Source organism: Tachypleus tridentatus, chromosome 1 (genome assembly GCF_004210375.1).
Source record: "Tachypleus tridentatus isolate NWPU-2018 chromosome 1, ASM421037v1, whole genome shotgun sequence".
NCBI lineage: Eukaryota > Metazoa > Arthropoda > Merostomata > Xiphosura > Limulidae > Tachypleus > Tachypleus tridentatus.
Window position 1 is genome coordinate 69,471,118 of NC_134825.1, and position 16,852 is coordinate 69,487,969.

General features: G+C 34.6%; 1 protein-coding gene across 1 annotated transcript in view; it reads left to right on the forward strand.

Annotated features, from left to right (window-relative positions):
* The window catches only part of LOC143251572 (uncharacterized protein CG43867-like), a 281,765-nt gene that overhangs the window by 213,682 nt on the left and 51,231 nt on the right, over window positions 1-16,852 (forward strand). The window contains exons 5-9 of the mRNA XM_076502847.1: window positions 1,458-1,541; window positions 3,849-3,989; window positions 7,109-7,882; window positions 15,854-15,929; window positions 16,665-16,759. Coding sequence (XP_076358962.1) covers window positions 1,458-1,541; window positions 3,849-3,989; window positions 7,109-7,882; window positions 15,854-15,929; window positions 16,665-16,759 — 1,170 coding nt within the window. The remainder of the gene's footprint in view (window positions 1-1,457; window positions 1,542-3,848; window positions 3,990-7,108; window positions 7,883-15,853; window positions 15,930-16,664; window positions 16,760-16,852) is intronic.

Here is a 16,852-nt window from a genome sequence, read left to right on the forward strand (position 1 = left end):
TAAAAGCAGTTAACATCAATTTTATATCATTTTGTTTAAGGCTAAGGATTATGACCACGAATAAAGGTTGTAATCGTAATTGTTTTAGTTTTTCAAGTACGTTTCGAGGATCAAGAGACATAGCATTATTGAGAACGAGATAATCTACTATGATTTAGAAGAAGTATATATTAAGAAAGCTTCGAAGTGTAATGGCAGTTCAGAAGATGAGGGTAATTAGAGCTAAGAACGTGTAAAACGTCCTCATCTTTTACGTCAGGAGTAAAGGGTGTTTTCTATCTATGCAATGATACTTATGTTATAGAAAAAATCGAGTTATTTTTAACGCTTTGTGTGGGATTGAAGAATATCTGGGTTTGAAGAGCACTTGAATAATCTGAACTTACCTGATTTAGCTTAAACCACAGCAAAAATTTAATGTTGATATTAACTCTAATAAACTAAGACACCAAATTTAAAGTGTACAAATAATTCAACATATACGTAAACTTTATATTACGTCATTTTGTGTACACTTATTGAAGAAGTTTGAAATGTTTTAATCTATTAAGTTAAAAACGAAACCTTGGTTTCGTTCTGAATTAGACCTGATAATAAAAGTGAAGAAAAGCAAATTCATAGCACAGAAACTAAAATTCAATTAAGTATGCCTCGTTGTAACTGGTTTGATTTTACTAACGGATATTCGACTCACAGTAAAAGAAATCCTCTAAAGAGAAGAGAAAAGAAGTTGTACACTGTTAATATTTTTGTTTTTATGTTTCAATTATATTTGTTTATTTCGTACTTTTTGCACCAAGATACACAAGAGTTACCTGAGCATAGCCATGTTAGTTTTTGTTGATACTTTAGATGAAAACAACTAGTTACGAACACCAACTATCACCTCTTGTCTCACCAAATAGTGGTTTGGTTTGTATTGAATTTCGTGCAAAGCTACACGAGGGCTATCTGCACTAGTCGTCCCTAATTTAGCAGTGTAAGACTAGAGGGAAGACAGCTAGTCATCACCACCTACCACCAAGTCGTGGGCTATTCATTTACCACATAGTGGGATTGACCATCACATTATAACGCCCCCACGGCTCAAAGGGCGAGCATCTTTGGTGTGACTGGGATTTAAACCCGCGGCCTACGAAATACGAGCCGAGTGACTTAACCACCTGGCTATGCCGGGCCTTAATGGTGGAAATACTAACTCACGTTCATAATATTTGTCACAATGTAGCATGTACATAGCGCTGCATTAATTTAAACTTAATTATTTTTTGTCTGTTTTAGTTTTCTGGGATTTAGTGATAAGTACTTCTTTCCTTCTCTGACTTAACTTGGAAAACTGTTGTGTTTGGAATTATTGGGTTTTACGTATTTATATTTCCTAACTGAAACTTAATAAAACAAAGATCAGTTGTTGTTTTTGAAGAGTCTATTTATCATCAAGAGCCTTATATTTTTAGAAGAAGCTGCGAGTAGAAGATGCCAAGCAAGTGGAAGCCAAAACGGCCAAGATTAAAGAATGGGTCGCTAACAAGCTGAAAGACGTATGTTTTAATGTTGTTTTTTATTTCTAGATAAACCGTTATGAAATTTTGTGATTCATCTGACATGAGATACTGCTTCCAAAATTCTATTCCGTCTTATCTAACTACTACCAATGGTTAGCTTCTGCTTACTTAGTTTAATTTCTAACCAATATTGTAAAAATTTATGGTGACATTAACAAATTATTACTGAACGGTAAAGGTAACATAGAACACTACAGTGTTTCAAAGTAAGAATTAAATCGACATCCACCTGTAACTGTTGTCATAAATACATAAGGCCATACGGCAGTTACCAAACGTGGTTATTTGTATCAGTAGATGAGGCCCTACAGTACAATGTAGCTTATAACCGTAATTATCTACTATAGTAAATGAAGTGGTATGGTGTCTAATATACCTAGTCATTTACTACAGTATATGAAGTCATATGATATACAGTACACGTAGCTATTTGCTATAGTATGTGAAGTCGTGTTGTATCTATTAAATTTTGTTATTTACTTTAGTAGATTAAGCCATATGGTGGCTGCTAGTACTAGACGATAATTATTAGTGTCAACAGATAATCGTACAACAGCTATATACCAAACTGAGTTATTTACTCGAGTAGATGAAGTCGTATTATAGCTAATACACGTGGTTGTTTAGTGAAAAAAAAAGAAATCTTTTGATAATTATAGATGTAATTATCGGGTGCCAATAGACAACACAGACGATTTAGCACATTTTACTAATATAGAATTTTTATTTGTGTTCACTGAACGTAGTTGATCTTCACGATTCAAGTCTTTTTGTAATTTTAATCTTTTTAATTTGGCGAAACACAAATTTGTTTAAGTTTGCTAATTCAGTTCTCCTGTTCTTTAAATGTACACACCCGTTCCTTGACACATCTGTTTAAGTACCAGTTACCCCACTTAAAGTATTTAAACAGTGAACACAGTTGAAAGTAAAGTTTATTATTGAATTACTAATGTTATATGTCTCTTTTAGTTAAAACATTCACGTTTTAATATTTTTAGGACTTTGTAAGTTTAGAAAACGTGGATATAATTCTTAATTTACGTTCATTTTTAAAATGTTCTACGCCGGTTCAAGTAAGTTGCCAAGATATCTACTGAAAATGAAAAACATACTGTTCGTGTTATGACATTTGTACATAATAAAGCTGTAGTAACATCAGTAGCTTTCGTTTTCGGTTCTCACACTTTGAAAGGCACCATTTTTTTTAGTCTACGAGGGCTGTTCAAAAAATACGCGGACTGTTTGAATTGCGCGGTTCCAGTTGGTTCCAGGGGAATCTGCTTGGTGTTCCTAGGTTTGCACAGATCAGCTGATTACGACGCCATTTCCCGATTGCAGCTATCTTCATTTGTGTATTAGCTACGCGGTTTTAAGTGAAGTGCGATTTTTTCGTTTGGCAGATTTCAGAATGAATGACCTGAAGGAGCAACGACTTGCTGTGAAATTTTGTGTTAAACTTGGAAAATCTGCGACTGAAACTTTTGCTATGCTTAACACGGCTTACGGTGATGTTGCTATGAAGCGTACGGCATGTTTCATGTAACATGAACGTTTTAAGGATGGTCGACAGTCCATTGAAGATGATGAGCGCCCTGGACGTTCTTCCACATCAACTGACGACCCACACGTCGACAAAATCAACATTCTGGTGCGGGCAAATCGACGTCTGACTATCAGGGAGCTTGCTGAAGAGTGTGGGATATCAGTTGGATCTTGTTACGAGATTTTGACCGAAAAATTGAAGATGCACCGCGTTGCTGCGAAATTCAGCTCTCAGAACTCGTGAGTTTTTGGCCAAACACTTGATCACTGTTCTTCCCCACCCCACCCCTACTCACCTGACCTTGCTCCTTGCGATTTTTTCTTGTTCCCCAAACTCAAAAGACCCTTGAAAGGAAGAAGATTTGAGACGATTCCCGAGATCAAGACAAATGCGACGAAGGAGCTGAAGGACATTACAAAAGAAGCGTACCAGGACTGTTTCAACAAGTGGAAACACCGTTGGGATAAGTGTGTGCGTTGGGGAGGAGAGTACTTTGAAGGGGTTTCAGACCTGTAACTTCTAAATAAAGTACATTTTGTTTTATGACATCAGTCCGCGTATTTTTTGAACAGACCTCGTATATTTTTGTTAAAAGTTCTATTATTAACTGAGATAGTTTTTGTTTTTTCTTCTGCTAAACTTTCCTGTTGCTGCCTGTGTTTTGGCCATCAGACGTTTTGAATTTTTAGAAAATATTTAGCCTCCGTTTCTAAAAATTCCGACTTTTCCTTTGATAGTTGGAGCAACAGAATCAGCACCTCAGGGAACAAAACGAAAAGTGTAATGAACAACTAGAACTGCTTAAAACCCGACTCGTTCAGTTATCTCAGGTCAATCAACAATCCACTACAAAACAAAGGGAAGGAGGGAGTACAGAGGTAGGTGTATCTTATGTTGTTATAAGTGTTTATTGTTGATTTTAAATAAAAGCATCTTAATTATTTACCTATATCTTAGCTATTCATGCTGTTTGGTAGAAGGTGGTAGTGTTACACAATTATTGTATCTTCACCATGGTATGTCATTAAATCATTAAAAACGTATAATCACGTTTTTATGGTGTGTGTCTAATTTATTCTTAAAAATTACGAAAGTAAAGTTGTGTAGGAACTACGTTTTAATAGAATTACTTTTTGTAATTTAACAAGTATCACTTATTTATGAACATAGCTTATGTAATTCACAGTTCCATCGCGTTTCTTGTTTCTCACTTTTATATGAAGAATGTTCAAGTCTTATTTTCTGAGCACACTAAAGGTTAATCAGCTTACAGCTACTCAAGTCGAGCGTGACCCAATGGTTAATATGATGGATTATAGAATTAAGGGTTCACCATTTGCATCTGATTACTGCCAAAATCAGTTATTTATGTGGCAAATTTACTATTATATGTCTGTTTCAATATCGATATTTGTTTCAGTTAAATATATATTTAGAAATACATGTAACCTATACTGTTAAATATGCATAGAAAAATCCTCGCCTGTTCACTGAAATTGTAGAATATTCTTGATTGTATATGTGTGTACGAAAGCACTAGCGTATTATCAGTATTTGGCTCAAATGTCTAGAAATTCCCTTCACACTTATAAAGGGAACCAACGCAACACGCCAAAGGACAGTATATATTATTGGTTTGCTACAGTTGCTATACTATAGACCTCGAAAGCTATAACTGTGGTTAATGCTTATTAATTGGTAACTTCAAATTTTTTATCAGACATTTTTATAGAGTTCGAACATTACAAACCATTTATCTTAAGCGGATTAACATTGAATGTTAGTATTTTTACGAAGACATTATACGAGAGAGAACAAACTCGTATCGAAGCCGAGAAAGAACAAGCTTGTATCGAAACCAAAAAGGAAAAAGAACAAGCTCGTATTGAAGTGTAAAAAGAAATTAAGCTGAAAGAAATGGAACTTATACTCAATACCGATTGACCAAGGCAAAACGGTAAATTTGGCCTTAACTGATATGTTTAAGTACCGCCATTTAACGAAAATGAAGTTGATAATTATTTCCAACATTTTGAGAAGATTGCCCAAATTCTAGAATAGCTTATGGAAATTGGTCATTATTATACAAAGTGTTTCAAATGGTAAAGAATAAGAAGCTTGTGCTGCTGTTGAAACAGACTAAGGCAATTACGTCTACTTGAGGAATTTAAATGTTGTATAAGTGATGACTTCAAAACTTACTTGGATGAAAAAAAAGTTGAAACAATACAGGAAAAGTGGTTCTATCTTATGATTACATTCTGAAACACAAAACCAAATCAAATCGTTGTTTCCAAGGCATATCGTTATGAGATATTGAGAGTTGCTCATGATTTTCTCGTTGGAGGTCATTTAGGTGTCAACAAGACATGTGACAAAATTATGAGACATTTCGTTTGGCCAAAAACTAGGCAAAATGTTTCTAAGTTTCGTAAAACTTGTCATATCTATCAACTGGTCGAAAAACCTAACCAATCCCAGTTTTTAAGAACTCTTTAATCGTGTGAAAATTGATTGTATTGTGAATTACGCAATTCCTACCACAAGAAAGGTTTAGAATTTTTGGGAATGGCTGGTTATTATAGGGAGTTTTGTAAAAAAGAAGTTGCTGATTGCACTGTACCATTAACAAACCTTCTGAAGAAAAATCAAAAGTTCACATTTTCTGAAACATGTCAATGTACTTTTGAAAATGTCAAATTTTTATTATACACTTACCCAGTAGTGATGGCAACTATTGTGGTGCTGATGCTATTCTGTTACAAACAGACGACAAAGGTATCGAACACCCTGTTTGTTATTTTAAAACGTTTAATTGTACCAAAAGCTTTAGTGTTAGCTTTAAAACATATCAATTTATATGTATCTATATCGCAACAACCTATTGTCATTTACACTCACCGTAACCCATTGAAGTTTTTGAACCAAATAAAAGCGAAAATAGAAGATTACTAAATTAGAGTTTATCATTACAAGAGTATGAGGTGAAGATAATCCATGTCAAAGGGGTTGATAACATATGTTCTGATGCACTTTCAAGTGCTGTGTAATGTTATGATCATGAAGCCATTTATATTGATTGTGTTATATGCTGTCATGATTATTGAAGCTGTATAATGATCCGGTATGGTCAAGTGGTTAGGGCACTCGACTCGTAATCTGAGGATCGCAGGTTTTCGAATCCCCTTCACACCATATATGTTCGTGATATTATGTAACGGTCAGTCCCACTATTCGTTGGTAAAAAAGTAGCCCAAGAGTAGGCTATGGATAGTGAAGACTGGCTGCCTTCTCTCTAGTCTTACACTGCTAAATTAGGGATGGCTAGTGCAGATAACTCTCTTGTAGCTTTGCGCGTATTTCAGAAACAAACACACGAAGCTGTGTAATTCTTTGATAATGCATTGTTGTCAATGTGCGATATAGAGTGAGGGTCAAACTGCAATATTCGGTCACACACGAATAGCCCAAGAGATGGTGGTGGATTCTTTTGCCTTACTGCCTTCCCTCTAATCTGCTAGTTCAGAATTAGGAAAAGCTAGTGTAGATAATACTTGAGTAACTCTGAAAACAAACGAACAGCTACTATTCGAAATCAGTATCTGTTTTTTAGGGAAAAATTATCGTAGTGACTGTAATAATAGAAATCCCATTCGACAACATGGTTGTAAAAGTGGGTTTTTGTGCATTTGGTCATCTGAATCGTGGTTTTGGAAGATGATCTTCACTTACAGTGGAGGATCAGTGAAAAGTTTGTAAAAATACATGATTTCAAAATGGTTTTGCCTTCATTCGCAGAAGCTCGTTACACTGTAAATTGCAGCGTTAGGCAATTGTATGTAATCATGACAACCAGACTGCAAACATTTGATCATGAGGAAATGGATACAATAATGTCATAGGACTTGTAACGTCATTCATAAAAGTGTTCAAGTATTTTAACTATCCAGTAATACCTAAGAATGTATATTACTATAATCATCGAATGTTTCCACAGGATTCCTCAAGAGGGAGCTATGAGGACGATGCTGTGCCTTCAGAGACGCCAGAACCATCTTCTCCTACGACAGTGAAGAGTATAGAATTACCCTCTGATGTGTTTACTCTAGCTGAGACAGATGTTAACCATACTGCTACTGCTGTGATGGATTTTCCTAGAACAATATCTTGCACTCCTTTGATGCCACCGAAAGCATCTATTGAAAGGAAAAAATACGAGCTTATTGATCAAAACGACTTTAAAAAATCAAATTTGGATCTGGGGTTAGAGACAACGAATTTAGACTCAATATCATCGCAACCTACAGCTAAAAACGTAGGTGCACAAAACTTAGTCAATTCTTCCAGTGATAACTCCAGAAGGACAGGCATAAGTCAGAAAAAAACACCAGTACATTTTCACAGACAACGAATTAACTATAAGTTTGTGTCAGAAGGAAGAGGGTTCTCATGTTCCTCCTCAGCAACTCCACAAGGTCGCTCTCGACATACGGGCACAAGTTACATGGATTGTGGGCACACTCCATCTGGGAAGTCGGTTACTGCCACTTACGGAAGCTTAGATCGCAAGTTACCAAGTCACAGAAAATTAACTCGCATTGAGTTTCGGGGGAGTGGTGAGCAGGGTAGAAGAGCTCGAACAGATGATGAGCTTCATGCAGAAATATATACACCCAGCACTGATGTACATTACCTGCCGTCGCTGGTGCACGGAGAGGAGGACGAGGACGTGAGACCACCCACACCACCTCTTCATCGTTGTCCATCATGGGTAAGTTGGACCAAGACATTTTTCAAAGATGTTTCCAAATTTGTTTTTTGTGTTTAAAATATTTATTTTTCTACCTTATCATTTAACTGGATAGTATTGGTAACATAACTTTGTGCATTTGTAATAAAGGTTTGGTTTTTTATCAGGTATTGAGTAATCACTATGTGGGAGCAAACTGAACGACAGGATTCTTTGGTTCAACTTTTTAAATATGAAAGGCTTGTTATTTGAATTTTATATTTAAGATTTAAGTTTAAAAACATTTGAAATATATTCAAATGATTAGATGTTTATAATTTACGCTTTCCACAGGCATTATTTTTACATTATACATAAAAGAAATAAGGATAAGTTAATGCCATCTTGAAGCTTGACGAATAAAACGCGACATCGTACAGGTAGGTCATGTGTTTTTGTAAATAATCCTGTTAAGTACGGTGTGTGTTGAAGCAGTGCGAATATCTACGAAGTCTAGTAAACAAAAAGAAAGAAAAATAGCAAACAAGAATTCTATTTAAAAATATACAGCAACCAAATATTATTTAACAGAACTCGGACCTTAACCAGTTGACTTCATATTTGCACACGTAAACGTGACACATTTCGTACTTTGGCTAAAACTTAGAAGAGTTGAATCTAAATGTTACCAAACAAAGTGGACAAATACTTGGGGTACCAGAGATGAAATACTCTATTACGTCAGTACGGAAGGGGTGGACAGCGATACGAATATTTTAAAGAGACGAGGTAGAACAACCTTCAATACGCGTGGGTGTGTAACAGCACTTATGGTAGAAGAAAAGCGATAGGGTATTACTTCAGTACATAAGGAGTTAAGTAGCGATACTGCAGTTTGGAATAAATGGGGTAGAGTATCCTTCAGTACACGTAGGTATACAATGCTACTTAAGTTATAAGAGACGATACAGAACATTATCTTAGAACGTGAGGGATAGCACCCCATGACTGGTCAGTGAAGAGTTTGAGGATTTTAACGCTAAATGTAAGAGTTAGATACTGCGATGGGTACAACGGAGATGACCCATTGAGTTGTATTACACATAAAACAGACAAAAGAAATACTTATGCTATTAAAGAGAAATACTCGGAGAATTTAACAATACAACTAAGGTGTGGGAAGGATGAGATGGAGTAAAATCAGTGCACGAGGAACGTGTAACAGTACTAAAGTTAAGGTGTGATACAATAGTATGTGATGCTTCTAACAATGATACTTGAAAATCCGATTTTTGTTCAGAAACATTTTAAAGTTTTTGAAACATCCTGTTGACCTCATGATACTTAAAAACACTGAGGATCAACAGAAAGTTCTTTGAGGTCCTGATCAACATGTCCAGGATCATTAATATAACAAGATTACCATACAAAAGATCCCAAACTTGAGTTTTCTTTTAACTTCTTTGCCCCTTTTGTATGTGATTTTGTATGCTAATTCGTGTATCAGAGAATATTATTATTAACCTATATCAGACAATAGAGAGGCTTGAAACTATTGTTTTCTTATGATTGCCAAGAAACAAGTTGATGTTTGATGATGGCCTTATTCTCATTGCAAATCCAACAATTGGTCGTATGCATTGTTAATGAACGGGAATTGAGATTATTTTGGAAGAGAAGCCACAGGTGCTTGTGAATATCTTATATTAGATATAGTACACTAATATAACTGTGGAATTTTGTTACCAAATAGTGGTATTGATATAATCATTAAAGGAGTACCGTGGGTGTAAAGCTCTTTACACTTCATTAAATTACGTAAAAATAACATTAGAGTAAAGAAGTGTTGACGATCTCACTACAGTGATAGGGATATGTGAGTACAGGTCTCAGAATGCACTGCAAAGGGAAATGTTTGGAGGAATGGATATGCCATCCTTCAGACAGCAGTGGTTATCTGTTAAGGTTTGGTGTGTAAATTTATTTGTTTGTCGTTAGACAGAGTATTAGTACTGTCACCTTGCTGAGTAGAAGGGACTTGGGAGCCATGTAGCTTTTACGACTTACCTCCGACACCCGGGTTTCAAAATCGTCACAAGATCTTTAGTTTTGTATTATACAACTCTATCAGTTTCTCATTTTTTTGATCATACCACTCTGCTCAAAGTGTTTTTTACACTAGGGGTGTTTGTGTATCACGCGTTGCGAACTAGGTTCAACATCACAGTCATTGAAACGCCTCGCACCGCCATCAGGTTTGTTCAGAACGTCTCAAGTACTTAACTCATACAGGAATAGTCTGAGAAGGTAAATTAACTGTTTTAATTACTTTAAATGCATATTACTATATTCAAACTGTATAAACTTCGTACATTCAAATAGAGAATACCACAACCAATAAGTGTTTCGTACCAAGCACGACCCCCCTCCCCCAGTAATTGATTATACGAATAAAGTCAATTGTTATAGAACGTTCTGTCGGAAATAATATAATTATGTATAACATTAAGACGTATCTTAAGAATAAACATTTTCTGTAATTATCACACAGGTTATTACATTATAAGGAAATATTTTAGTGTTGTCATAATGGAAAAGTAGTCTCTTCTTTATCGAGTTAAGTCGAATTTATGTTTAAAGCTAAGCTTGTAAAGTAAGTCATAAAACTGTGTCTTGCAAGTCATAGAACCATAAAACTACATCAATAAACTACAGATATTATCAGTAGAGTACTTTCATATTAACGAAGTTTACAACCGCAAAGTGTAAGGATATAGGAATATAACTATTTACGTAGCAATATAACTTATCACATACACGTAGCATTTCTAAGATACTTTGCATATATTTCTGTTTCATTTTAAAACCTATGTGTTTGATGTTCAACTCAAAGCTACATAGAGAGTTATCTGTTTTCTCTTCCACTGCAGGTATCAAAGCTGATTTTTAGCATTATCCGCACTCAGTCTTAATGCTAAGCTACCGAAGGATGCAAGTGAAAGTGGCTAAGACAAATAAATGTGAACAATTATTGGTGTTTTAGGAACAAATTACAATATTACTGAAACGTTTGATTATCTGGCACATATTATATGTCTATGGAAGAAATTCAAGTCAAAATACGTGAAAATCACGTAATTAACAATTTACATGTAGTATTTTACTATTTCTGTCAGGGTTAGACTGGGAAACAAATTTTAACCATAACTGATCGATTTAGTTTATAAAACCTCTTCAGTTACCGTCCCAATCGTCTTATGTTTCATAAATATCCATGATAAAGTCATTATTTCTAATAACTTTCTGAGAAATATAATTTAACTTGGTTTGAATGTTGTTCAACATCCGGATGAAGATGGGAATGAAGCTTGGTACTGTGCAGAGCGCATGTACTGGTTTCGGTTAATTAATAATTAAATGAATGTGTTCAAGTACTTTTCCTTCAAGTATGTTTGTTTTGAGCGAAACTCACTTTATACTGTTTATTCGAAACTAACGTAAATATTATATGGCGCTCAAAGTTAACGACCAAGGCGCCCTCTTTCTCAGTAACAGTTGTGAAAATAAAACACTCCATTTAATCTTGTATGTATGTTAGAAAAAGTTTCACTTCTATTATGGCAGCCATTTTCTCTATATCTGACGATATAACTTACGCTGATAACTTGCCTTAAAGAAACACAAATTATATTTTCCTGAAAAAACAGTTATGAAAATTTCAGTATTTTGTACTTTTCTGGGGTATTTGCGCTAAGCTAGAATATCATCTTTAGGGGCTGTGATCGTTTGGATATTTTTTCTGCAGTTGTTCCAGAAGGTTCAAGGTTCTAGCCCATGATATACCGCCACATATGTTTCGTTTTTATCAACTGTTGGACATAACCAAAATGACACGTAACCTGTCAAAATTAACTGTGTAAGCGGCGAGCAGTGCTTTTTGGTAGTCTTTCCTTGGCTCAAAATTAGGGACGGCTATGCTTGAACTGAACTCAAGAGTTTATGACCTGGCCGTTTAATCCGTGCATTGCATGAGGCGCTTTTCATGTTGAAATTATCAAATGCCACTCTTTATACAGCTTAGCCCGGCATGACCAGGTGGTTAAGGCACTCGACTCTTAATCTGAAGGTAAATCGTTGGTAAAATAGCAGCCCAAAAGTTGGCGGTGGATGGTGATGACTAACTACCTTTCCTCTAGTTTTACACTGCAAAATTAGGGACGGCTAGCGCGGATAGCCTTTGCGTAGTTTTGCGCGAGATTCAAAATCAATCAATCAATCAAAGAGCAATTACAGTGCTCTTGTTTAATTCACTTATGAGGCTCTTTTGAACCAATGAATAACTTACATTGCCTACGTTCTCCTTTGATTTTCTGTAATGTCTGGCGAGATGAGTTGTGGCCTGACTCTATGGTAGAGTTTTGGATTTCTGAACTGATAAGCCGTGTTCGAAACTGTACGATACCACAAAATATATTTCCCTAGTTTCTATAAGTGCGACAGTCAACCACTTAGTGTGGATGATGTGTGATAGGGTCCTGCTGATTGAATTCCTTCCATCTGGCCAATAGCTCAAAATTAGATATGTTGGTGAATAAACTTAGTAGCATTGTCATAAATACAAAATACAAATGCGAAACGAGATGACACAAACTGTTTTTACTATTTTTGTTCATCCCGTACTCGAAAGGTATATATCAATGCATTATTTCTTAAGTCTGGATTTTTTTCTTTTCTACTCTTTGTTTCTTTGCTGTATAGAAGTTTCTTGGCTCAGTTTTTATATTGTACAGATAAGAACATCATCCTCTGAAGCTTTCGTTGTTCTCTCTCACTTATACATCAGTTTGACTTTGGTAGAAGCTCTCCATCATTTTTCTGATCATATATTGGTTCAGTAACCCTCAGGTCTTCACTATCTATTTTCTAATGTATAGCAAATATGGCATAGAAGTATTCGTTCAGGCGTCTTTGTAACATCATAAAACATACTTGTGACTTTTTATATCGTTTCCTTCACTGATCCTTTTCGCCAGTTCATAATTACTTTTACACTTCCTAGACTTAAGTTATTTAGGTCTAGTTTTTGTTTTATTTTTAGCAACTTTTCCTTATTTCCTGCATCATTTCCTTGTTCTATCAACTGCACTGACAGACATTTCTATGTTCTCTTGAAACGTGCCGGTGTGTTGCTTCCTAGGCTTAGCGTCACTTAAAGGCTTTTTATAGCGGGAAATCCATTTCTCTTTCTCTATAAATATATGATCTTTCACTTCTTCCACGGAGTCACATAGCTGGTTTACTAAAGTTACGGTTGCCCATTCAACTGTAAATCTTCTCTGATAGTTATTGTTTTTCTCCTGCCTGCAACAAACATTTCGATTAAGGTTACCGTGACTTCTGAATTTAGAGAATAAGAGGACATATGTGTATGAGCAAAATTCAGAAGTCATTGTTGTAATAGCAAAATTATATGATGTAATGTTTTGAGATTTAAAATAACATTTATGACATAGGCGAAGTCATAAGAAAATTTTTATAGCACTGTTTGGCTTATCACTAAAGAAAGTTTATGAAATTATAAATTATACTTGACTTTCGGACACGGTTTTCAACCTCCATCTACCGTTAGTAAAACGTGTGTAAATACTAAACCTGAGAAACAAGCACTTTTTGCACAGTAATACCGGTAAATAAACACTTTGACTGTGCTTGTTACAAATTTCGTTTTGACAAATTTTTGGCTCTCCAATTGTAACTTTCAAAACAAGACCATATGAAGGTTCTAGAAGGAGTCAAAGCAAAACTAGTTTATATGTAACATGAAATATAATTCAAAAGGTTTTCTTGTAAGTTCAGCTTTTCCAGTATATGAACTTATACACGTATTATAGCTGAAGGTTATTATTTTGATCATTCGTTTATTTAAAACAGTATATTGTGTCTAATACGATGTGTTAATATACCATTTTACTTTAATTTCATTGTTTTCAAATATATTTTAAAGTACTTGACAAAACTCTGCCACATCTCGTATGTATTGCTTAGAATTACTAGTATCAGTATATTATCAGATATCATTCTTATAAGTCTTTCGTCACTATCTTTTAAAATATTTCATGCCCACAGAAACTTAATCTTAATAACTTTGTTTATATCGATATTTTGATATTTGTTACAAACCTACTGCAAAAATAGGTCAAATATTAGGGTAGTTAAAAATTGTGGAATTATGTGGACAAAAATAAAATCCGTCTTAATGGGTTACCAATAGGGTAGGTCAAGGAGTGGTTCTCACATGTAGAATTCATAAGTCAAGAATACAAGATAAATCAAACTGTAGAAGAGGGTGGAAATTTCTTAATGTGACGTATTTAAAATAATTTGATTTGAGTTCTATTATAAACAGAGATTAAAAATTCTATGCATTTTGGTTGAACACTTTGTTCAGATCGTAAATGTCTTAGCAGCAAATGATACTATTCGTGCAACTATGCCGGTATATTAAACATTAGCTACTCATACTGGATAGATATCACATAAATGATTTACACTTGTAATAAATCGACCATCAAGGATTAGAAAATGTCTTAATTCGATTATTACATTTTGAGTTTATTTTTAAACTAACACAAACTCTTAAAGAAATCCACAATTTTTTTTTTGAGTTTCGCTTTATTAGTGTTCTGTGTAGTTTTAAGATAACGCAAAACGAAAGTCTAATAAACTTTTATTAGAAAGAGGTCCAATATTTCGAACAACTCTCGAAATTACTTCTTTTCTCGTGTCCAGGCTGATGGCTAGAATAAGTTCTGTTATTCGACATTATTATTTCCATTGTAAATCTTAGATCACTCATCTTGAGTGATAGCGATAAGTCTACGGATTTACAACGCTAAAATCAGGGGTTCCATTCCTCTCGAGGACTCAGCAGATAGCCAGATGCAGCTTTGCTATAAGAAAACACACACTCCTTTGTAGACGAGCGTTGCTGATTTTCCGGATTTAAATCGAACATCTGTTATTGTAACTATTATTCTATTGATAGAACCAAATGTTTTTGTAATTTATTGAAAATTTGCTTTTTAGTTTTAGTGATTCTAACTAACAGTATTATTATCAGGTGGCTAGAATAACAAGGTAATTTCTCATAAATATTTTAAAGATTTTGATTCCTAAATACAAGTAATTATTTATGTTTTTCACACGGATAATTTGGCTGATGTTTAGCCACAGCATGAAAGACAATGCTACTCATTCATTAAATCACTAAGTAAAGTGTGATAGTTTTTTTTGGTAACAACTGCATATTTAAATCCGTTGAGTACTAAGTTCTAACCAAGTGATACATATCAGTTTCAAATTATTGATATGTTACCTATACAGAATTAGCCGTACTATGGAACTTTTCTGCTTTTATCGCCACAGTGAGTGGACCCACGTAGGTTTTAGTGCTTAATGCTAGGAGTAACTCATGTAGGTCACGCTGTAAATGTTCAGAGGAGCTATAACAGCTCTTGGTTGTGAAGGTTAAAAATAACTAGAGAAGGGTCTCATTTGAAAGGATGGTCATACAGGTTTGATTTGTAAAAAAAAAGAAAAAAAAGAGTTGGAACAGATCTTGTTTGTAAAGATAAGTCGTACAGGTTTTAATTGTGAAAGTACAGAATAGTTAGAGCAGATTTCAATTCAGTTGTAAAAATAGAGAAGAGGTGGAGCAGATCTCAGTTGGAAAAAGGAGTCGTAAAGATTTTTGTTGTAAAAATACAGAATAACTGGAACAAATCTTGGTTGTAAAGGCAAAGAGGTGGCTGTGCATCTCTGAGTTGTATCGCATACAAAATAGCTTTATTTGTTATGTATTTTGTAATTCTTCGAAAAATACTTCACTTTATTTTAATAACAAACCGAACATAAACATAATGATTTTACGTAGACATTTTTTATATTTTTAATAAGCTCTGTTTAAAAGAAACCTTTTAACATTCTATTATAACGTCGTTAACTAATATGCAGGAGTCCAAAATTTACGAAATCGCTGATAGTGGAATCAACATGTCAACAGGCTCTGTTCTTCTCTCAGCATCAACGGGTATGTAATACGTTATCTATGTCTTTACTTCCATAATCCTGTCAAAAAACTTTAAAAAATGCTAATATCAGCTCTGAGTTCTAGCAAATACATTTATGTTTTAGCTACTTAAAGCATGTAAAACGTTGAATATCTTTGAAGTTTCACTTTGTCGTTTGTTTGTCTGTTCAAGATATAGCAGCTAAGCCTCTAGAAACTAATATGCCCTTTCCATAGTTTATACGTATCGCAAACAATATTTAATAGTTTGGTTGTATCATCTATTTCAAATGCCTACCTCTTTTGCTATTTGGAAATTTTCAAATGACAACTGACCTACAGCACATAGTTCACATAAGTTTACTTGGTAACTTAACCCTGTCACTTTGTTTACACACTTTCACATTGCAGCTGACTTACATCACATTATTTCATAGTTTTATTTGGCAATTAGGCTGTGTCACTTTGTTTACACATTTTCACATATCTGACTTACTCGCATTGCTTATGCACTTTCACACTATAAACGAAACGATCACTTTGTTCACACATTTTGTGTATGCTTGTACGTGACAACTCAACTACATTGCAAATAATTTCACAAGATAGCCCACTGTTTTTATTTGGTTTCAAAACGATAGCTCATTACTTTTACATATAAGTAAATCTGGCTCGTTTTAGCTTTGCGTACGTAATAAGCTGTTTTAATGAAGTATTAAGACCTAGTTTTAAATGTTCTCTATCATGTTTTCCTAGGCTCAACAAACAACGTTGGGAAATGTAGTGGGGAACAATCCCTTAGTAGTGGCTTTACCGATCTCAACATCCCAGTGTACGCCACAGTAAAAGGGGTAAGTATTCGTCTAAGTTTATTGTTGGGAAGTTAATTTCCAACACAGCATACACTACAGACAACAACTCGAAATTTATTTATTTTTACACAA